General features: G+C 32.8%; 1 protein-coding gene across 1 annotated transcript; it reads left to right on the top strand.

Moving 5' to 3' along the window:
- Window positions 1-2,468: 2,468 nt before the first annotated feature.
- Oseg1 (Outer segment 1) lies at window positions 2,469-24,040 on the top strand. The gene is made up of 23 exons (XM_064220462.1): window positions 2,469-2,708; window positions 2,995-3,225; window positions 3,885-4,095; window positions 4,453-4,600; window positions 4,681-4,835; window positions 4,986-5,183; window positions 5,470-5,607; window positions 6,122-6,250; window positions 7,673-7,837; window positions 9,027-9,167; window positions 9,546-9,643; window positions 9,817-9,970; window positions 10,320-10,478; window positions 10,834-10,994; window positions 11,582-11,710; window positions 11,944-12,089; window positions 12,782-12,932; window positions 13,238-13,426; window positions 13,918-14,026; window positions 15,410-15,572; window positions 15,650-15,828; window positions 17,215-17,367; window positions 23,478-24,040. Exons 1-23 carry the CDS (start codon window positions 2,647-2,649, stop codon window positions 23,652-23,654), a joined length of 3,546 nt encoding a protein of 1,181 aa, XP_064076532.1. The 5' UTR covers window positions 2,469-2,646; the 3' UTR covers window positions 23,655-24,040.
- The last annotated feature ends 1,275 nt before the right edge of the window (window positions 24,041-25,315 follow it).

Raw genomic sequence — 25,315 nt, 5'->3', positions numbered from 1 at the left:
ATAACTACAATAGTTATTTTTCAAACGACATCAATAACTGTAAACTTAATCTATATAGTTATTAATACATGGTACTTTCGATATATGTACCAAAAATCTTGAATACGTGATTAAGGAACTCGCAAAATTCTAACTATTCTAGAGTTCTAGACTGTAAAAATATACTCAACCATAAAAAAACAACTATTTGGGTCTTTAAAAATACATTTGGAATAATAAAATATTGTATTCTAATATTAGTGTACATACAATATGCCTTTACATTCAATTCTAAGTTTTTAGTTATTTAATAAATGACGAACATTCATACAAACCTTATCAATATAATCATCTTAGGTAATAAATACGCGCTGTAATAAAAATAATATACTTTAAGCAGAAGCATAAATAGGTATTTCCAACAAAATGGCGACTTGTGGTAACGGCGATCACCCTGATCCCTTGGTGGTCATAAAAGTCGTCCCGAAGGAATATTTACCGGATCTCTAAGCATTATGACCACCTTACTGTGATCGCCAAGCCGCCTGCCATGCGTGCCAATTATGGCATTTGAAAAACGCAAAAAAGCTGTGGCCCCTAGTTCTTGGCAGCCCTGCTATTATCTAGCTTTGATAGCAGCTGTAGTAACGGCGGTGCAGGGGGTGCTAAAAATCCCCGGCATAAACCGTGCTACCAACACCGACGAACTTGGCAGTGGCAAATTATAGCAGTCGCACACTGCCGTCGCCGAAAATAACAGGAAAATATCATCGAACTGGAGAAAGCACTAAACAAGTCACACTATGTGAGCTGAAGTTGGGGAAATTTGGAGTTGGAGACCGGAATCCTCTGGGTCAGATGTCAGCTGACTTCATGGAAAAAGGGGGACTCTTTATAACGAACTCCTTCTTCAAGAAGCTGGAACACCGCAAATGATGAGCACCTGGATGAGTTCCGATAATACAACCAAAAATGAGATAGACTTTATTTTGTCGAAGAGAAGACAGATTTTCAATGACATCTTTGATCAATGCGATTAAAACCGGGGCGATCATATACTGGATAGAAGTTCGTTGAATCTCAGTGTCGAATTCAAGATGTCCCGACAGATGAAGTCCACGCTCTGTCCAACACATTTACATATCGAACTCTTTCAGCTTGACCTTCAAAAACAATTCGAATGCCTAACAGAATGAGAAGTAGTGTACGCATACAATGACAGTTTTTTAGAAGACAAATGGAACCAAAAAATATCTGACTGACTATACTGCGGCTTATGGAGGAAAGACGAAAAATGATTATGACGTCCTCAGGTTACGATACTTTCAAATATCGGCGGATCAATAAACAGATCTCAAAGTCTCTAACTCGCGAACACGCCAATTTAATACAATTATATTAAAGAAGTCATCGAGTGGAACATAGGCTACGCTTCCAGCCTTCCGAACAAGCCGGTTTCCGAAAAGGCTATAGTACCATAGACCACATACACTACTCCACATACATACACTGTGGCAGATTATACAGAAGGCCGAGGAATACAACCAACCACTATGCTTCGCATTCGTAGACTATGAGAAAGTTTATGATTCGATTGAAATCTGGGCCGTGCTGAAGTCTCTTCAAAGGTGCCAAATCGACTACCGGCATCAGAACTCGAAACCAATCCAACTCAAGCGAGACGTAAAACAAGAAGTAATATTTTCGAAACTGTTCACTGCTGCTTTGGAAAATTTCTTCAAGATTCTGGACTGGAAACTGGAAAGGATTTGGCATCAACATCAACGGCAAGTACATAGAAGTCGGCACCATGCTCGGTGAGCTCAGCAGTCTCTCAACGAGTAGGTCTAAAAATGAGGTTGGAAACGAAATCCGCAGGCGAACCAAATTTTCCGACAAAGCCCAAAGAATAGCGACTCGTAGAACTGACGGCCGTTGAGGCAGAAAAGTTCTCGAGTGCCTACCACGAAACAATCTTTGAAGGAGGCCTTTGTCCAGCAGTGGACGTCTTCTGGCAGAAATGGTGATGGTTAACAAAATTGTCGAACTTCCAAACAAATATTTGTCCACAACTTCACCCTCTTAATTTTTTTTAAACGTTTTTAACTGCTATCTTAGACTAATAGAACAAAAGCTTTTAGATGAATATTCATATTTCTAATTATACATAATCTATATTTTTATGTGGCAGTCCTAGATTAAAGGCTCTGTTGTACTGATTTTAGGACAGATTACTTTATAATCTATAGTTTTATCCGTTTTATCTAATCTGTACCTGCTGGAAAAGTATCGCTTGTCGTCAACATTACGCATGTCACAAAATTTAAAATTTACTTTCTTAAAACTTTAGAATTCTTTAATTGAAAGTAAATATATTTAAATTATAAATTAATTACTTAATACAAAAAAATGTATACTTTAGTGTATGAATGTTAATTATTTCTTATGAATTGGAAATGTATGTTCTTATCAAAAACATACTACAAACAAGTTTGTTTACACTCTCCATGTAACCGTTGTCAACTGAATAAATTATTTTATAATTTAAGCGTGCTAAAGCTTATAGCTTGTTTGTGTAAACGAAATATTCATTGTTAGGTGACTAGATGATTTTTTTTGATATCAAGTTGTAAAAGTCTTCTTTAAAGTTACTGCAAAAACTACAAAATGAGGACTATCCCGAAATGGGTAAATAAAATTCACGAAGCCGATAAAATTGAATTTTCAAGGTACTTTTCATTTAAATATAATTTATTCTTAGCTTTAAAGTTGATCTCATATAATTTATTTATATTAAATAAATATATTAAACTATATTTCTTAATGCCGAAATTAAGAAAAAAAAAATTGTCTATTTAAAAGCTTAGACTTTTTTTAGTATTCAATATACCAAATCTATTAATAAAATAGCTGAGGCACAAATTAATTGTACTGCTTAATAATTACAAAGAAGTATCAATATAACTGTAATTATTCCAGTTAAAAATAATAATAAAATACTCGAATCTATTTTAGTGTTCATACAATATGCTTTAGTCCAGATGGGACCCAATTAATAGTTGGAGCAGGAGAGAAGGTAATGGTGTACGATCCTAGAGATGGAGCCCTAGTTCAACTTTTACAAGCTCATAAAGGAGCCGTTCATGCAGTTGCATACTGTAATGACGGTAAGAAATTTGCTAGTGGGAGTGCTGACAAAAACGTTATAATATGGACATCTAAAATGGAGGGTGTTCTTAAATATTCGTAAGTAATGTTTAGATATTTATTATGATTTATTACTTACATCACTAAATGGAAATGATACAGCAAATATATATTTCATATGCTGTTTGTATATTTTTGATATTATCATAGTACTATATCTGTATTACTTTATGGTAACTTTGCAGCATAGAAACTTTATTCATATTAAAAATGAACTGTTAGACTACTAACTTTGAGATATATTTTAACATATACAATGATATTGATTATTTTTATAAAAACACTGACAAATATTCTATGAATATATGTATGAAGTAAAAAATAAACAAAAGTTTCTGTCTCTGCAATGTTAATTCATGTTTCTAAGAGCCTTATGAAAGCTCAAAAATAAAATTGGAAAAAACTGTAGTTCTTGATTTAATATAAATAGATGATAAAATAGTATCCTTAGTTTTGTAAGAGCTAAATACAGTGATATGTATATAGAATATTCATCATTCTAACATATGTGCTCTTCGTACACTTGAATTTATGAAAAGTAACCTATTCACCAGTAAAAACATTTTCAAGTTGGGTTGGCTTTAAGCAGGTGCTTGACTATCAATAATCTTGGATATCATCTGTTTCAACAGGAGAATGATATTTCAAACCAAATGAAAGCATTATTTTTAAAGTTTAATGTTTAAATTTTTTTACAGGCACAATGAAGCAATTCAATGCTTAGCTTATAATCCAGTGACATATCACTTGGCATCATGTGCATTATCAGATTTTGCATTCTGGTCAGCTGATGTAAAAGCAGTTCAAAAATACAGGGTCAATGGTCGTATTACAAGCTGCGCATGGTCTCCAACAGGACAACATTTAGCTATAGGATTAGCAAATGGAGGAGTATCCTTACGCAACAAGGTAGCCATCTTTAATATTTAATTATTTATTTACATTACTTATTAGTAGGGCTATGTGCAAGCCCATCTGGAGATGTACCACCCTCTCATCATATATTCTACTACCAAACAGCAAAGTTTTGTTGTGGTCTGGTTAGAAAGGTGAGTGAACAGTGTAAATACAGGCATGAAATCCTAGTTCCCTAGGATTGGGATTCCCTAGGATAGGATGAAGGTAGATTGCGAATAAGAGGAATGGTAAATATTTCTTTCAGTTCAAATATCTATCGAGAGTGTGTTATCATTAGTTGACTCCATTCCCAGTCCACCAATGTATAAAAAAAAAATATATAATACTCAAATACTATATTTATTACAGTTAGGTGAAGAAATACAGAAAATAATACGAGATGCTGCAGTGTGGGCTGTTACTTTCTTAAAACAAACTCTCTTAGTCACTGACTGGAATGACACTTTATCTTTTTATGATATTCAAGGTCAACAAGTTTTAAAAGAAAGAAATATAGGTAAATTTATACTTCATAAAAGGTTTTGGCATTTTTAATTTTTAATGGTAAAGTTCGATAACATCCTATAATGTTTCCAGAGCTATCAGCATTATCAATAACAACACTTGGTGCTTTAGTTTTGGTGGGCGGCATTGGAGGTTGGTCAGTGCTGACTTCTGAAGGGGTTTTAATAGTCTCTACACCTGTTGAATGGGTGTGGTCTGTTGCACCCTCAAATTCTCAAAACTCCATGGTATTATAATTTTCTATACATTACATTATTTAAAAAAAATAATATTTTATTTATTTTCATTAAAATAAAGATTATATAGTGGATTAAAATTGATCATTAATGTATTAATAAATTCATTAAATAATGACTAACGGTTATTTCATTTTATAGGCAGTAGCTTGTCAAGATGGAACCCTGTGGTGTTATCAAGTAGCATATAGTACAGTACATGGGTTGTACCGTGAACGGTATGCCTACAGAGAGAACATGACGGACATAATCATACAACACTTAACCTCTGGAAATAAAGTTCGGATTAAGTGTCATGATAGAGTGCAGAAAATAGCCATCTATAAACATCGTTTAGCAGTAAGTTTGTCATATTCTTAGCTTTAAATTTTAAATTACAATATGTACAGCAGAGAACTATTCTCATGGTTCAATAGTATACTGTTATAATGTTTCAAGGGAGAAGATATTGTCTTTTTATTAATAATTACCCTAAGCTAATAAAGGTAACCATTTCATTGAATGTATATTATTATCTAAATGTTAAATTTTTAACTATTCTTCGTTATTCATAAAAATAATACTACAAGTAAATGATAAAATTCATATTATAGTATATAGTTTTATAAAATTGTTTTATTCAAAGGTGCAATTACCGGAGCGAGTAGTGGTGTATGAACAAGGAGACTTGGAAGGTATGCTCTACAGAGTTAAGGAAAAACTAATACAAAGGAATGAGTGCTCACTATTGGTTGCTACCAGTGAAGCTTTACTTATATGCCAGGTAATAATTGCTTAGTTTTCTCTTAATGGTATAAGTAAATTTATATCCCTGGAAATCTGTGACATTGTATTCTTCAGTATGTTTAAGTTACTTTCTTTTAGTTAATTGATAAATAAAATGTATATATCTATTTATATATTTATATTTAGTGTTATTCATATATTGAGTCTCACATTCGTTGCATTCACACCAAAGAGGAAAATTGAATTCCTGTCATCTTTTCGAAAACCTCAAATCTCTCCTTTATATAGAGCCATTTTTTTATTATCATCAGAATTTATGCAGAATTCATTTCCGTCAATATTTTTAACGTTAATTTCAATAATTTAATCATTTATTTTATTTATAGTTATACTTGCTATTTATCTATTACTTTGGTTCTCTATTTATTTAAACACCTCAGCTTGAGTTATTGTAAAAAGATTTTATGATTATATTTGAATCTGTTACCTTAGTAGTTAATTTTATATTATAATATAAAATATCTGAAACAGTTTTTTCTACATTTTTTCAGGATACAAAGCTTTCGATGATTGGTTCAAAGCTACCCAAGTCATGGACAGTTCCCGCTCCTATTCGTTATGTCAAAGTAACAACTTTACAACTAGAAGAGGTTTTGCTATTAGGATTGTTTAATGGGCAAGTAAGTGAGCAGAGAATTACATTACAATTTTTATTTTTATTACAGAATAACTATTGATTTGGAGCAATATGTAAAAAAAGTGTAATCTATCTGAATATTGACAATGCTGTCAATTTTTTTGTATAAGTTACTGAAATGATAATACACTGGCTAGGCTAGAACTATCGAATCGATGTTGAATTTCGCTTTCGTCTAAATTATCCAATTTAATATTTACTTGGTGCTACCAACATTACTTATAATTATAGCCACTAAGGATATAACTTCTAATACTTAAATTATGCCACTACTAATAATAATACTCAAGTTAGGCCACTACAGTGTATAGGCTGTGACGCCTCTTTGCTATCACATTGCTGACCGCCTACCTTTTTAATTTGTTTTATTACAGTTAATTTGCTGAAAAATACGAATTGAACACTCATTATAGGTCAACAGTTTCTAGTTTTAGAAGTTTGTGAAATGATTTGTCAGTCAGACTGAACGTTCAAATACCCAGTTTCAGCATCATCAGTTTTTCTGTTTTATTATATCTTATGTCTATATATCGCCCAGTGGACTGATATAGGCGACTTCCATTTAAATTTAATTTTATGAAGAAAATCGATGATGTAATCCTCTCACAGAATTTTCGTTGACACTTAAATTTAACTAGGCGATATAGTTTGCGTAAGAAATGATGTGGTAGTGTTGAACTTCAAGTGAATTTTTAATTTAAAATCATAATGGAGATTTATTTAAATGTCTGAGAATATAATAATTATCAAGTTAGTTCGAAGCCTGTATAAGTTATGTCATATGCACAATTTTTTTGTATCTTGATTGAGTATTGCTGGTGGCCCTACTGGCCTTTACAGCATCACCGAACGTTGGGGCGAGTGTTAAGACTCTGCCTTAAGGTGAACCCTTTTGGGCTCGAGAGTGACGTTCGTCCTGAGGGTGTCTCCTATGAGATCGCACCTCGGCTCAGAACGTAGTCGATGGGGTGTGAATTTAAGCACTGATAGAATTTACTGACCTCACGGCCGCCTCCGTGACGTCGCTAGTCTGGGTATATGCACGAAGTCTTCATCAACTTATATTGGAATTTGAGCCAAGTTTGAATAGAATACTTTAATCGAATACACATCGATTTATTTTATTGCACGTATGCACGTTTTATTAGTAAGTATATAGTACCAATAAAACTTTATTTTTAAAACTATTAGATATTCCATATAAAACCGAGTTTTACTACGAAACATAACTCTTCTCTTATATTTTAATGAAGTTGAAATAAATAAAAAATGTATAAGTGTTCAGACACATGTATTATTGAAATAAAAACAACAATATTTTGATATATTTGTTTATATTTTACTAACTATAATGGCAAGAATGCAATTTAATGTAACTTGAGTGATTAATCCTGTTCATTTTCAGATATGGCAAGTGGAACCAGCCAGCGGGGTAGCTAAGGTAATCCTGCAAAGTCCCGGCAACGTCCGCTGCCTGGACGTGAATGCATCGCGCAGTCGTCTAGCGGTTGTCGACGAGGCGTCTGTTTGCCGCGTGTACAGCTTGACGAATGGCGAACTTCTTTATACGGTACTATTCTTCTCGCCATATCCGCCTCTATTTAGTATTGAAACTAATTACCCTTATTGATTAACCTTTTTCTCGTTTATCTTATAAATACGTAACTAAACCTATTATTTTTTATCTATTACATATATTGATATGTAATGTAATGTACATTTGATATCCACATCATATGCGGTGTTGGTGAAAGAAAATGTTTGTACTCCTATTCTTGAGTAACTAGTCTATATAGGAGTAAATTTTAATATATAGTTTATATTGTATTGTACATATATGTATATAAGGCCTTTCACGATATTTTAAAGACGTAATAGAAATATTTGAATATCATTATATATAACCTTGTACAAAGAGCACATTTATTAGTAGGATAGGTAGTGATTCATTTTACACTAAACATACATTTTCCCGAAATATGCTTGTACGCGCGCCAGTCTGAACAAAAATGATGCAACACTGCGATGACGTCACTAACCCATCCTGTACACCTTTCACTAACTTAGCTACTGAACTGTTCATGTATCTAAATTTAATTTTAAATTTGTATTAAGTAAGTAAGTTAAGTAAATAAGTAAGATTTTTTACATTGGTTATTATTTTAAATCAATTTTGTGGGAATTTTAAAGAGCGACCTTTAGTACGAATTCGGTCATTTTCGAATACGAATTTCCACCAGCGTCCTATCTGATCATTTTATTTCGGTTGCTTTGAAATAAATTCCTAGTTTTTATACATTTTCGGAAAGCTAATTAAACGATTATGTTTTTAAAATAATCTGCAGAACAAGTTTCATGATGATTTTTTTTTGTTTTGAGGGAAAAAAATAAAAAAAAATATTGAAATAATATCGTTTTCCGTCTCGCATTTTTAAATATGGACCGATAAATATTGTTTAAAAATTGAAAAATATCCTGTGTTTAATCGTTTTTATAAATCAGAAGAAAAAAATAGATTTTAATCGAAACTTTTTTTTAATAACTTTTTGAAGTTGCAATTTTGACTTATTTTGAAAAAATCTAAAAAACGTGATAACTCAAAATTGGATTACTTTTGCATCATGCATAAGGGAGTTAAAATTATCGCAAATAGTCACCCCTATCACCTCCTAACGGGAATACGTCGAATTACCAATAACCCTATATATATATATATATATTGCCATGAAACTGAAATATTAATTTAGTTTTATTTATAGGAAGAAAATGTAACAGCGGTATCTTGGAATTCCTGGTGTGATGAACTGCTTTGTCTATCGGGCGGTGGACTTTTGTCTATAAAAGCAGCTCACTTCGCCGCCGCCACTCAACCTTTAACCGGCTCTGTTGTAGGATTCCAGGTATTGTGACAACATTACCATAATAGTCTTTAACATAAGAATATTGTCTAATTTAACATATCTGATGACTAATAACCAAAAAGTGACCTATTTTTACAATACATACCATGTTCGAACATAATCCTAATACGTGAACACGCTACTCCAAGCAAAGTGTTTAGTTACAAAAGGTACAATGCTTACAAGATTTTTTTATTTTTTAGGTTAAATCTCAATTCAATGTACCGTATAATTAATACTTTCATGTCATATAGATTAACGACTTGATTGTACATTCTCACGCTAAGTTTATATACGGTTTTATAACTTTATTATATTTGTAATATCTTCGTTGTTTTGAATTTTCAAATTTCATTTATGGAGCTTATTTTTTTTTAGGGAGGCCGTGTATTTTGCTTACAAGCCAACTCTATGCAAACTGTAAATGTACCGCTTTCTCATGCCGTGCACCAATATATACAACAAAAATTGTTCAAGTAAGTAACTAGATAAAGTTTAATATCCTTAGCCAAAAAGTTAAACAATCAATTTTGCAAGAAATTTAAGATTAGAACGTGATAGATTTCACTTAATATTTCTTCGTATAAATATAAATTTTCTCAAATTTAGTTTTAGATAAACATTTTACTTTTTTTTCCATATCGATCAGTGATGCGTATGCAGTAGCTTGCTTGGGTGTAACGGCCTTAGATTGGGAGCGACTCGGCACTGCAGCATTGGAGGAGTTATCCTTCGAAGTGGCGCGTAAAGCGTTCCAGCGCAGCGAGAACATTACTTACCTCACACTCATTGATCAATTGCAGGTAACATAATTAAATCCAATAACTTGATTTTCGGCATATGATAATTGTTATTGTATTAATTATCATCATTATAATGATACCCTCACGTCTTAAATAATTGTATTAAAAGCTAAGTTTAATTATCGAGCTCCTGTAGCGTTCCGAGTTCTGAGAGTCTAATGGTGGTCACTATTTTAATTTTTAGACCGCCGTTAAACACGACGGCAATCTTTTTTAGCACACAGTTTTATTTTCAGTAAAATTAGGAATTCAAATACGAATTTTCACTACATGGTGACGATATATATTTATTAATGCACGTTTATAATTTATTTTATAGAATTTTGATTACGATATTGTATCTTTATAGGAGCGCATCGAAAACGGGGAGAAGCATGCTGTTATAGCGGGCGAGGTTGTCGCGCACTTGGGACGATACACGGAGGCTGCACGCATATTCCACAGTGCGGCGAGGGACGACCGTGCATTAGCCCTCTATCTCGATTTGCGTATGTTTAATAAAGCGCAGGTAAAAATACTGCTATTTTATCTTTGCACTAATTTTTTCGGTAAATTGAATTACTTTATAATATTTATTTTAAACATTTTTTTAACTTGACTCATAAATATTTTGATAGGTTTATTTATCGTTAACTAATTATTTAATAACTACGATTGAAGTCCTTACCACGCACTTGTAATTCAAATTAAATTTAATAATAATAAACCACTTATTAAATGTTGATGCAATTATAGCTTTTCTTTTGTAAAAGTCATTTAAATATGAATATGCGTTTTATTATTTATAAATGCAGATTTTTTTGTAGATGTATTTAATAAATGCAAATTTATAAATAGCAAAGCAATTAATGTTATATTTACAGGAGTACGTCAGTGAGGGTGATGGGTTAACGAATCTCGCGCGTCAACGTGCGGAGTGGGCGCGCCGAGTGAACGAACCGCGCGCCGCAGCTGAGATGTACCTCGCTGCGGGCGACGTCCAGAAGGCGGCGAAGCTGCTCGCTGAAAGTGGACGACGTGATATGTGAGTTAGATACAAGAAGTGTAATATTATTAATTTAAATATATATAAATATATAGTACTGTAGAATTGTCAATACCGTTAGATTGTAATCTATGTCGCGAGATTGTATACTGTCGAAATATTGTGAAAGGTGATTAAGTAACTCAAAATAAAATGTCAAATATTTCGATAGTTTATGATATATCGGTTCGGTTAGCTTAGAGTTTTTATAATTTAACTTTAATAAGCTTCGGTAGATTATAATCTACCGAAAAGTAATGCGTTAAATTGTTTACTATTTATATAATGGTTCACAATCTTTCTACAGTTAACAATTTTGCGAGATAGATTATAATCTAACGGTATTTACAATTTTGCGGCGATATACATATATTTTAAATTATTGATTCACTTTTATTTGCAAAACATTAATCGGAATATCATATTTTTACTAACATTATAAGCAATAACTTGTGTTTATTATTATTTAACTTTTTTCTTCCATGTCAATTTAAATTCTTTAAATATATGCCTCTTAATGTTAACAATTTTGTTTCCTATCAAAATAATACAGAATTAATATTCGTCTAATTATTTTCGATGAATAGGTTAATAGAGCTTGCGAGAAAGATGGATAAGGGTTCAAGCGAATCTCTCCGTCATATAGCTGAAGCCTTAGTCGCTGTTGGGGAATATGGTACTGCCGGTGATGTTTACCAGAGACTTGGAGATTTTAAGTGAGTTTGAAAATCATCTATCTTTGTTTATCAATAGAAAGGTATTCATTTTAATTATATGTATAAGCCTATTTAGTAAATGATTATTCGATACAATAATCAAAATTTAAATAAGTGTAACTCCATATACATTATTTTAAAAATTTTTCCTCAGTAACATTAAAAAAAGTTCTTGGCCGAAAGGTTGCTCACGACTTTAACTTTTAAATTTTACTCATTACATTCTCCTTCAGGAAAGTCGCTCAACTGGCCGTTATAGCAGGCGAGTGGTCCCGAGCATTCAACCTCGCTCGTGAACACGTCGACTGCAAACAGGACGTGTACTTGCCGTACGCTCATCGTATGGCTCAAGAGAAAAAATTCGTTGAAGCTCAGAAAGGTACTTAGAGTAATATTACTTTTTTTTAAATAATTGTTTACATTGTTGCCTGCGCAACGGGCTTACACAAATCCCTACGATTTGTGAGAGCCCCTGTGGGTAGATACCACCAATTTATTAGATATTCCACCGCCAGGCAGTTTACTCAGTATTGTTGTATTCCGTTTTGAAGGGTGAGTGAGCCAGTGTAACTATAGACACAAGGGACATAACATCTTAGTTTCCAAGGTGCATTGGCGATGTAAGGAATGATTAATATTTCTTACAGCGCTAACAATATGTTACGCTCGCTTTACCAAACTCAATGAGCATGGAAGATAGGTTTTGAATAGTGGAACAATGGATATAGGAGTTACTAGATCAATGCAAAGCATTACTTGTGCGTCAACTTATAAAGAAACAGAAGGGCACGAACGTTAACCCTATACGGCCATGTAATTTAGTGTTCGGTTAGTGGTGATTCAACTGTTTTCAAAATGGAACGTTGAGTATTCTTCAATAATAATTTTAGGCTGGACCACCACTCGTAAATTTTAAAATATCAAGGCGAAGGCAAATATAAAAATACCTTGAACTTTATTCAAAAAGTCATAAAAATAAAAACTTCTTCAAGAACGCACTAATCGGCAACAGCGCTCTGTTCAAATATCTATCTATAACGTTTTAATTAGAGGTGATATTTTCCTTTCCAGCGTACCATATGGCAGGCGAAACTGCAACTGCCATGCGCGTCTTCAATGTACTAGTGGGGAACGCTGTCACTGAAGAACGCTACAGCGACGCGGGCTACTTGCACCACTTACTCGCATCTCAGTGTCTCGACTCGGCTGCGACAGCGGAAGGGTATTCCATAACTATTAAATCATATTAATCCTAATCGATACGATAAAACACTACATTATATCTCTTTATTCATGTAAACATATTTAACGTATCAGTGTAGATACCAAACCAGAATGTTGTATATATCTTTGGAAGTACTCAATTCTTCTCAAAACGCATATTATACTTAAAATGTCAGGATTATATTCATACAAAGTTTAATTGATATCATGTGATAGGCAAACAGGCAATATTTTATTAATATTCTTGGTTCTTATGTCATATTATTATTTTTTATGTTTAAACATTTATCAATATGTTATCAGGGATCGCGATGAACTGCTGCACCAGTACAAGCAATACGACCGCCTGGCTCGTATCTATCATGCCTACGACGCCGTGCATCGCTGCGTGCACGAACCTTTCTCTCTGTCGCAGCCGGAGACGTTACTCAACGCAGCACGTTACGTCCTAGCGCTGCTTGACGGAGACCCACCTTCTGGTGTCTCTATGTTGTATCCTTTATCATTACTACATCATTACTCTTTTGCAACTTGATGATAAGGTTTTAAAATCCGATTAAGATAATTATTAATGAAGAAATAATAGTTTTACCCGTTAATTTGCCCATAAGTTCAGTATCATACTTATTTCGTAATTTATATGTTTTGTAAAGTAGAAAACGTTTCGGTTGCAGCTTCTCACTTGGCCGTAACGTTATATAAACCATATAAACACAGATATCTATATATTAATTATGCGATTATACCGCATCTTTATAAAATGATACATGAAAAAAGTTATTAATTTATTCACAAACCTCCTGATTACCTCCTGTTACCTACATAGGTTACACGAGTTTTCGAACGAAAATAGGCATTGCAGACTGTTAAGGTTCCTTAAAAAACAAGAGAGAGTTAGTTTACCCCACTACTCACAATCGGTGGGATTTTAAACTATTTTTGCATACGAATATTTGGAAATAATTATCCTCCACTAATATCAGTTGCTTATATCTGTGTTTGGCTAAACAAGCTAAAGTCCTCAATGCCAATACGCTGGCTCGGCAAATGTTAGATAAAATTTTAGGTCTGCAAGTGCCACCCAAATTCCAGGTAAAATATTTTCATATTAATATATTATATGTCCAACTAATAACCGGCATGCGCTGCAATGTCCTTATTTTCTGTAAACAATTAGCTGAATCGACTGTCACGACATCCTTTGTACGTTGTCAGTATTATGTGAACACGATAATGCTCACTACACAAACAATAAATTTTGTCTGAGGGTTTTTGGTCTCCGTGCTGCCCATAGATTGGCATGGCGTAATGAATATTAACCGTAATATATTAAATTTCCACTACAACACCAACCTTAAGAACTAAGATGTTATGTCCCTTGAGCCTGTTTTGCTAACGTTCGAGAACTGTCATTTTAAATATACTTTGACAGTGTACCGATTTATTCTCTTAGCTTGGCATCGTTTTACTTTGAGTAAGGTACTACGATATATTCGGTACTAGCGACCCGCCCGGGCTTCGCTTGGGTGCAATTCAACTAAATATACTATAGAATGTCTTTACAGTTCAGGGCCGTATTGGGTTATAAGAAATGCATAATGCATTTAAGCTACTTAAATAAGCCATTATTTCTCACTAAAAGTGAAGGATAAAAAATCATTATTGTGGGTTAACCTTAAGAGATAGTCATATACCATTCCAGACTTTTTTGTAGACCTTATTAAAGTGTAAATTACTGTACTACATTATTTTGATGTATCTCGCAGACATTTTAAAAGGATTAGTGTTTCTTTACTATATTATGCATGTATCATAAATATAAACCTTCCCGTTACACGAATATATTATATTATCTATTAAAATAACGCATTAAAATCCGTTGCGTAATTTTAAAGATTTAAGCATACGTAAACTTATCAACGACAATTTATTATATCCCATTTAATATTTATTGTGAAATCCGGAGCACATAAACTGAAAATTATATATAAAATGTATTATGTATAAATCCTGTTAATAGACGACCACATAAGAGGTGGTCTAAAATTAGCCAGAATATATTGAAAGCCGATTTTTTATATTATTTATCATTACTGCATATTTCACTATCACGTTTCCGTATGTCGATATTTATAAATCCGAACAGTTCTTGCTTTGTACCGCCATCTGTGTTACATTTTCTGTATCTCTGAACGTTTCTCTATTTAATTATCTACCAAATTATTCGGTAGATGGCGCAAATACTACTTGTATTTAATTCGAATGATTTAGATAAGATGGCGATACAGATCAAAGAGCATACAATTCGTTACAATATTTCTAATTATTAAAATGAATTAATAAATTCAAAATAAATTGGGAATTAATTACGGGGGGTAGGTGGAGTGGCGATGCCAGATGTATTGAGAGTTTAAAAAGCTTCACGTCTTAACTACTACAAAAAATCCTCTCTCATTAGTTATTTATGGTTGTTAGGAAGGTGTGGAACTGTTGATGCTAAAGAGCGGCGGCGTTACTGATACCAGCGGGGAGGAAGACGTTGTCCCGTTGTGCTGGCGATGTCGTCGGCACGTACCACCTCTCGCAAATCAGTGTCCACGATGTAGACACAATTTAGCTTACTCTTTAGCTACACATGGTAAGTTCGTAAGGCGAACCAATTAACCAATTCGTTGGTGGTTCACATTGACAAAATATTAAACATTAATCTTTTAGAGGTTCTACCGCTGGTTCAATTCGAGCCCACGGAGGGCATCACCGAAGTGGAGGCGATGGACCTGATTGAACGCATGCCCATACCAGAAGTCGAAAAAAACCAAACAGAAGGTGCCGATATTCTACGGATAAATCACGACATCGACTATTCGGACCCGTTCCTGGATAAAGTAGAGGAGGTTAGTCGTTTTTCTATGAAACGTGTAGTTGAAATAACCAATGAACTTATGATATTAAAGTGAATAATACTAAAAAAAATAATTATACTATAAATAAAAAATATTAGCAAATTAAAGAAGTGTAAAGATTCCCTTATATTGCACAAATGCTCTTTCGACCACGAAATCTAAAATTTTATGTTGCATGTTTTGGGGTAAATTTACTAATGTATTGGGAATAGTAGAGGTGACCGATCCAAATGGACTTGCACAAAACCTATGACCATTATTTTTATGTGTAAATAAAAAAAAAACAAAAATTTTAGAGAATTTGTATTTATTTAATTTAGACTGAATTCACATTATTTTATATTAATCATAGATCAAATCAAATCAAATCAAAATACTCTTTATTGTACACCAGTAAATAAACGGCCTTATCGATAAACAGCGATCTCTTCCAGGCAACCTTAGAAAGAAACAGATATAGAAAGAGAAGAAAGATCGAGAAATGATATAAAATATAAATTGAGAATCACATTCTTAACAGTTTATTTATGTTCGACATTTAGATATCCATTCTTTTGGTTACCTTGAAAACTAGTTACGATGAGATGGACTTACTGTCTGAACTCGTAAATATTTCTACGCGCAAATACACGTATAAAATAAATCCTCGACACTGTATATTTATAATAAGAAATTGAAATAACAAGTCTTGTTTCAATTATAAAAATATATTTGAATTAGTTAAAAAATCCTTAAGGCAGCATACGGTAAGATGTAATTATCACATACGGGCAGGTAGACAGCTTCTATCGATACTGATGGTAGTATATAGTTAAAACTTGTTATAAGAGTAAGTTATACTTCATTATTTAAAAAAAAAATACCATAGTTTTATTTGTTAAATTATACTTGCACGAGTGTAATATAAACGGTAATAATTATAACAATTTACATTTGAATACATCCAGGATAGATTCACTCACGAACGCAAGCCCGTCCACGTTAAATCAATTTATTTTTAATAAATTAAACAAATACAATCTCATTTGTATTTTATGCTGTCATTACTTTTAATCGTCTCACGCACACGAAAACATCGTTAACCACGAACGTCACTCACTCACTCATACTAATGCGCGCCGATACTAAATTCAAGTAGAGGGGCGCGCCTTCAAGAGTTAACTCCAAATCTTCAATTATATATGAATAAAACATAATTATGATAACTAGTATCGCCTGGTATCGTAATACGTAACACCTTTTAAATGGCATAATTTTATTTTCCAATTAGTTAGTATACATATATGTAGATATTCAATTTATTTAACGGTTTCGGAATCAAATTACCATATCAATCGTCAATTCGTTTTTCATACATATTAAACATTATTTTGACAGGAAGATGAAGGTATTGTAGAATGTAGTCGGCTCGCGCTTCTTCAACTCAACCCAGCCTGCACGGTGGTGGTGAGACGCGCGCCGCTACCACCCCTCTACTACCGCAACATGCTGCCCGAGCTGCCGGTCACCACCTGTCCCTCCTGTCATAACGTATGTATAATAAACCACACGTGTTTCTTTTACCTTTTTTTACATATCTAATTACATACATGATACGGACAATTATTGACAATTATAACGTCAGATTGGGACGCAAAAGTTTACAATGCTTATTGCCCTGTTTAATCAACGTAAATTTGTATAGATTATTTTATAATTACCTCTTCCGTAAGTTTATTTATATAAGCTTTAATATTTGAATGAAAAGGAAAATTAAATATGAATTTACACAAACACAAAGATTTCTATACACATATGTAAAACACCACGTACACCCACATAAAAAAAAATTATACTGTGAGCGAATAAAAGGAGAATTACCGTTTTTCAGACAAAAAATCACACTGTAACTCGTGGTTAACTAATTAGGTACAAAAGTTCTAGAATACTCTAATGAAAGAGAATTGAATAGGATACAGTGTTATTCATTCCATCGTCATCATGGTGCAACTATAGAAAAAAATAATATTTACGTAAAATAATTTGAACATTGGTTTTAAGGTCTGTCTATTGAAATAGATAAAACAGAACATTTGCGTTACTTTAGAATAAAAAAATAACGTGTTTCCAGTGACGACAGCGATCATGCGAGAAGTATCGTACAATTACAATAATTTCATGTCAACGTACGATATACGTAGGTCACTAGGAAAGTTTTGAGATTCAATAACTAACCTTTTTTTTTTTTCAAAATAATTTCCATCGGCTGCAATACACTTCTCCGTACGACGAAACCAATCTACAAAAATCTTCTTCCACGTTTCTTCAGACACTTCCTCACATGCCAAATCCCATGCTCGAATTAATTGCTCATCATTGGAATACCGGTGATCTTTCAATTTATCCTTGATCATTGGGAAGAGACCAAAGTCACAGGGTGCAAGGTCAGGGCTGTAGGTAGGGTGCTCTAGTAGAATTAATCCAGATTAACTTAGAAAATCTTGAGTTAATTGAGCGCGATGTGCAGGTTATCGTGATGAAGCCGCCAAGTGTCAATGCGTGAGTTTGGCCGAAGTTTTTGAGAGATTCAATCAGTTGAGGCAAACAAATTTCTGTGTACCATTTAGCGGTAACAGTCTTCTGTTCATCAAGAGTTATTCGCTTGATTATACCCCTTTTACCAAAGAAGACCACGACCACGGCCGCTGTTAACAAGTGGGGTACCCATAACGTGCGAACTTTTCTTACTTGAAGATGGTCGTGTAAAATAGTATGAATTGATGGTGCACTAATCTTCAAGAGCTGCTCTATTTGTTTATAAGTAATATGTCTATCTATCTCAAGTAGTTTTTTCAACAGATATCGCCCAGATCGAGAATGGTCAGAAAAGTTAAAATCTCCTCTTTTGAACTGTTTGTATCACCGATACACTGAGCTACGGGATGGTGCTTTCTCATTCAATACAAATTTTAATTCACTGACACAATCACAAACATTCAAACCTCGCTTGAAATTATAGAAAATAATTGCTCGAAAATCGCGACGCGTTAACTCTGACATCTTGTCACATTTAAAAATTCACAAAAAATTAATGGAGGTAAGTTGTTTTTTTTTTAATTGTTATCCATTACTGTATAAGACGTGCTATCATTGGTAATAGTTTGATCTGTAAGCATTTGATAGTTTAACGATATCTCAAAACTTTCCTAGTGACCTACGAACAATTACGTTAGCAACATTGCACATTGTATGAATATATTTAAACCTATACTATACACGCGTTCAGTTATGGTCTACATTAAACTTTTATAATGATGGACAAATATAGAAAAAAAATAAAATTTATCGGTGTGTAGTTTCAAAAAGCCTATATGTCTGTTTTCCTTGTAATTTAATGGCCTACAGCTTTTGAAAAAAAAAAAAAAACAATTTCCTCTAAGTAATGAATATATAACCAAAATTAAGGACAAAAATATATTTTTCTTTCTAAGTTTGACCTTGAAAATAAAATATACACCAATTTAAATATATTAGTACTCAGCGAGTCAAAATACAATTGCATTCAAACTTTTAAGAAAATTATCTAATTATTTCGGAATGATATCCTTTTTATAGGCCAGGTCTGTCGCTGGCGTACGAAAAACATTTTACCAAAGCTTCTAAAAATTTAGAAACGCATAGAGGACAATCATACAAACATTCATTTTAATTTACTAATAAAAGGGAGATTAGTATATTACAAGCGAATAGGATGGAACAAAATGCAACTTGATACAAAATTAGGTTTGCTACCTAAGTTTGTATCTTGTGGAGAAATTATTTGACATGGACTGATATGGGCACTTAGTGTCATTGATTATAAGTCATGGAATAACGAATTTGTGCAAATTTAATCTTATTTTGATTAAATAAACATTTTTAAAACCCAAATTTTTAAAGAGGTGATGAGATTCTAAGAAAGTTCATATAATTAAAACCGGTTCAAGTGCGACGCGAATTCGTGGAGAAAGTTCAGTACTTTTAATATTCAGTGCGAGTTTAAAGGTTTGATGTTCCATTTTATTTTCAAATCATTAATGTTAATTTATTGGGGAAAGGAATGAAGGAGTATCTGGACTAGTCCGGGACTGATGCTGGACTGATCCTATACGTTTTAAAAAGTACTTAATTTTAAATAAATTAATCTTTCACACAATTTCAATTTTTTTTATTTACTTACGGTTAAATTACGCTCATGATACCAACTGTCTTTGAGGTACGTAGCTCATAGTGTGTGTTTCTTTTATTCTCGAATGTAACGTGGTTACGTTTCACATTTTCATGAAAGTAAAATATTATAGATATATTATTTTAAATTACCGATTAAGATTTTTCTTTTATTTTTGTATTAAAATAAAATACATACATATAACATATACATTTAAGCCATCCCGGGGCATATTACGGACATATAAAAAAGGCTTATAATAAATTTAAAAGAACCGTACATAATCCTTTGAAGAGTAGAAAAAATAATTTATAAAAGACAATGTAAAAGCTCTTTCAAAGTAGTCTATTTATAAATCTTTGTTGGAAACATATTGGCACGTACCGTTGACACCTTTGAAGGCAGAATAATACCTGTCCACGTTTGCTGTTGTGTTGTTTCAATAATAAGCTGCGTACCATATTTTGACATGGTAACCTACTTCGTAAAGTTAAATTAATGCCATATAGACTTATGAAATTCTTACAAAATTGATAATTATAATTTTAATTTATGAATCAGTTCGTGGACTGTTCGTGTAATATTTTAGAAGAACGAAAAGATTTGATTCGAAAGATTTTACATAAAATCAAAGTTCAAACATGGCGAGTCGGTCGTTTTAAATAACCTTAAACGACAACAGTAGATTTAGGACTTAAGCGGCAAATTCGCAAAAACTAACAACTGCGAGAGATGGAGTATTTAATGTGAGTACTGTGATAAAAAGTCGTTCTTAAAGTTATTCTGAGGTAAGAACTAAGCACCAGGAACTTACAGTGGAAACCATAAGAAAAATCAATGCAACTCAAGTGGGAGAGCACTTGCCTGCCAGAGATCAATAACAGAATGTTAAGGTGCTCTGGCCGTCAACTGACATCGAGTAGTGAGTTTTTTTGCCTTTATCGAAATTTTGATAATAATACCAAGGGTGATAAGGATAGATGATAATATAAATATATATAAAATAATTCATTAATTAATAAATAAAATTAAAAATAAATACATTTATATATAATATTATTTCAGATATGAAAATGAATGTAAATGAACATATGTATAATATTTTTTTCGGATTCGGATATGGTTACGGGTTGGCAATTATTTAGGATTATCCGGATAATTTCAGTTACCGAAAAAATATATAGGTTTAGAAATTGGAAAAAGGGAAATACAAATAATTACAAGGTTACTATTTTACCTTATTATTTGATCTTAATGACACTGCAAAATTTTAATAAAGTATTTTTTTATTGGATTAGTTTACGGTTTTTGATAGATTTTTATTTCGGATATTCGATTGTTTCCCTAACGGGCACAGAGCTCTATAACATCCCTGGATTATACGTAGATAAGCGTATTCTTCACTAACGAATCTCACTGTTGTTTTAAAGCAAAAGAGGAACGGTCATAGAGTAAAGAGATGACGCCAAGTGTAACGGTGTTGGAAATAAACTTTAAAGTGGGAGACGGTAATCGTATGGGCAGACATTTGCATAGAATCACGCTCGGAGCTCCACATAGTATCGTAGACAATGAGTTTCTAACTACGACACAGTACATACTAGACATTTTAGAACTATTTTAGAACAATATTACATTTTAGGCAGATTCTTTTTGTCCCATATATATATACATGTTAAATGCATGATATGGCTCGCACATGTGTGTGTGAGCAGTGATACTTCCGAAAATAGTAAAGGTATCGAGAGTCGAAGTTGCGAATTGGCCAACACATTCGCCTGCCTTACACCTTATAGCACGTTTCCTTAAACTCTAATGTGATGATTCCACCAACCCGCATTGGAGCAGCGTGGTGGAATATGCTCCTTCTCCTCAAAGGGAGAGGAGGCCTTAGCTCAGCAGTGGGACATTTACAGGCTGTTAATGTAGTGTAAAATGTGATGTAAATAAACACATTTTTTACGCTTACATTGCAAATGTTGGCTGAACCCTACGAGATAGATCAAAATAATGTACTACAGTATTGTACACCTTATATAAAAATCCGCGATGGAATTTGATGTGTTTTTGAATCTCTTAGGTATAACTCACAATAACCATTTCCTTATCCTTTACTTTTTACGACAAATGATAGCTTATTTACGAAGCGATTTTATGCAATACAGCATTAATCCTTATCCAATTAAGTACCTAAAATGCATTGTGCATTTAATATAGATCAATATGGGCCACACAGGTAATTTAAATGAATATTTTCGAAGATATTAAAGAATTAAACCGCAAGACATAGCGGTTTGTATTGTCAAATGTCAAAAGCTGTGAGCATTGAATATAAAGACATTATTTAGTATATTTATGTATCCAGCATTTCACCCGTGCAAAGCCGGGCGAGTCGATAGTTAAAAAATCATATCTACATTTAATTGATGCCGATAGTAATAATTTTAAAAGTAAGTACTTATTTTATTTTCCTGAGCGTATATTGAAAACTTCGACAATCTTGTGACATTGACACAAAGTAATTGTAAAATATATCAATTATAAAGGCTAATTGAATTTAATTTAAGCGAATTTGTGACCTTATAAAATGACTATTTAAAAGTGTTCCCTCGTTGTATAAATAATACATTGAATTTGAAATAAATTTGATTGAATGAAATAATTTTGTTATAAAACCTAACAGAAATCATTAACATAACATATATTACATAAATACTAATAAGTTACACGTAATTAACTTTAAATATTAAGTTACCTAATAGGGGTAAAATTTTTCAGTTCTTGGTACGTCCAAAATCAGTAATTCGAAATAATTTTCACAAATCTTTTTATACACGTGAGCTGATCATTACTTATTAAGATCATACTATTTTTACGTTATAGGGGTTGCTTGTCAAGTATTTTTCACACAGCCTATATATTATTCTGATGTAGAAACTATATTATTGTAATGTATCATTTAAATCTATTAATTTGTATTTGCGTGAATGAATAACAAACATCCATACATACAAACTTTCGTGTTTATAATATTCATTTTGTATAACCTTAGACAGAAATAACATTTTTATTTGTTAGTGTATAATTTTGATAGCCAAAATGAATAATTATAAATAAAGAACACCTTAGTGATATTATTATCGGTATGTAGGAAACACACACAGACATTCGGCTGCAACACAAACCACTACATACATACTTCGTACATTTGTCATGAAGCTCGGGACAATCCTTTTCATAGAAAAAAGTCGTAGTATCTTTTGCGCTAATGGATTATCCGAAAGATTCAGTTAAAGTCCTTTCTCATCATCCATTAAACAAATTTAAATCCACTCAACGGTATCCTTTTCAATCGATGTAATAAAGCAATAACCATGAATAAACTCTTTTATGAATGCAATTGACATTGTAATTACGGGCGCGTCGAACGTAACAATACCTATTGAATTTGCAGTTGTTCTATATGGAGGACTACGAAATACAAGTAGTTACGAAGGGTCATTGTCCATTCTGTAGACAACCGTCACAAGAAATAAGGGACTTCGAGGACAGTAGAGAAGGCTCGTTGACGAACGACATCGAATCGCCGACGCCTCGCAGCCCCAGCAATGGAGACGTCACGTGGCAATAATAAGAATAATCGATTTTATCGCAACTTAGGATATTTTATAATGACTATACCTAAGTTATGATTTATCGTTGATTTCAAGTTTATTAATGCGTAAGGATAAATAATATTTTAGTGTTGTATATTTTCAGCACAATAAATAAAAGTAAGTATCTGGTAGTTATACAGCAGCCTCATTGCAAACTTAGTGTATTTTTCTGAATAATTTCGATCGTTATTACATTATATATTAATTTCCGCAAAGTTTCACCTGCCCTGTATTTATGTCCGTGGAGTAGTTTATAATATAGTCAGTTTATTACTTGAGCCAACGGACATCAAGGATTTCGTGTTGACAGATTTTATATTCAAGGGGTTCAGTACAAAAAGCATTGATATATTGATCATAATGTCTGTATTTTGACCTAAACAAATTTAATTAAGTAGTTTTTTTAATTAATAATCAACATCACTGTTGTATGATTTAGCTGTTATACATGTGATGATGATGAAGTTGTGACCGATTACCACGGCGGCCAACCCCAAGGGAGACCAGCTCACTACGCAGGACATATTATAGTGAACAAGTGTGTGTGCAGACACAGGTGCATTCTCCCTTCCCCACTCTCATCCGATGAGACGGCAAATCCGGTACGAAGGGGAAGAATTCAGGCGCGGACCAACGGCTTTACATGCTCTACGAGGCAAGGGACTGTAATGGAAATGGAAACACTTCCAACTTCCAGGCTCCGGGCAGTTACTGACTATCTTTCAATAGAAAACCCTATAACTTTCTAATAGCCCGACCTGAGATTTGAATCCAGGACCTCCGGATCTTCGGCCTCATAACAAGCTACTACACCGACGAGACAGTTATTATACATATAACATTCATGTACATATATTTATTATTTTAAATTTTATAATGAAATACTGTCAGTAATGAGTTCCCTTGACATTTGAGTGGTAGTTACACTGGTTGCAAATAATATTAAGTCTGTCTTATAATAAAATATAAATGTAGATATGTCTGTTTATAAATATTATTTTCGATAGGTAGACGTTACCGTTTTATCGTTAATCGTTTTATGGGTAAATGAGTCCGCCTTAGTGTACACTTTATATATATTATAGTATATCTTTGCGTTCATTAAATACGATATAATATATTTTTCTTTCTTATACAAATATGAAATTATAATGTAATAGTAAATGTCTTGAAACTATTTTAAATACTTCAGAGTCACGAATATGTGTCCAGATATGTAATAATGTTAAATGCTATTTAAATAATTGTCATAAGTCATGTCAAGCGTTAGTCTCGCTTCCTTTGCCTTAATGAAGATCGTGTTTGTATCTTCCTTCGCGCTAATTAAGATAGTACTCGCTATAATTATGATATACCAATTGCAATTTCAATTAAGTAAATACTAATTAAACTACAACTATATTATTAATGTTAAGTCGAACTTAATTATCATTATGTTTACGATAACGATAAAATGTATTGGATAATGTTTAGTTATTTTTGCTTCGATCACGAGTATTGTAGAGATTGTTTGTGTCGGCAAATAAATTTATTAATTAAAAATAAAAAAATATACTTCAAGTTGGAATACGGCGAGTAATGGGCATTCACTTAGGATCCTAATTCCCTTAGGTAGGTCGGAAAGCGTCTACTGTGT

The sequence above is a fragment of the Vanessa tameamea genome, chromosome Z, assembly GCF_037043105.1.
Source record: "Vanessa tameamea isolate UH-Manoa-2023 chromosome Z, ilVanTame1 primary haplotype, whole genome shotgun sequence".
Taxonomy (NCBI): domain Eukaryota; kingdom Metazoa; phylum Arthropoda; class Insecta; order Lepidoptera; family Nymphalidae; genus Vanessa; species Vanessa tameamea.
This window is presented reverse-complemented; position numbering and strand designations above follow the sequence as displayed.

Bases quoted from the DNA above. Each gene is read 5' to 3' on its own strand.
- Oseg1 (XM_064220462.1), top strand. From the start codon at position 2,647: ATGAGGACTATCCCGAAATGGGTAAATAAAATTCACGAAGCCGATAAA. The intron at 3,226-3,884 runs GTAAGTAATGTT...ATTTTTTTACAG, and splicing joins GAGGGTGTTCTTAAATATTC to GCACAATGAAGCAATTCAAT. The intron at 7,838-9,026 runs GTACTATTCTTC...TTTTATTTATAG, and splicing joins ATGGCGAACTTCTTTATACG to GAAGAAAATGTAACAGCGGT.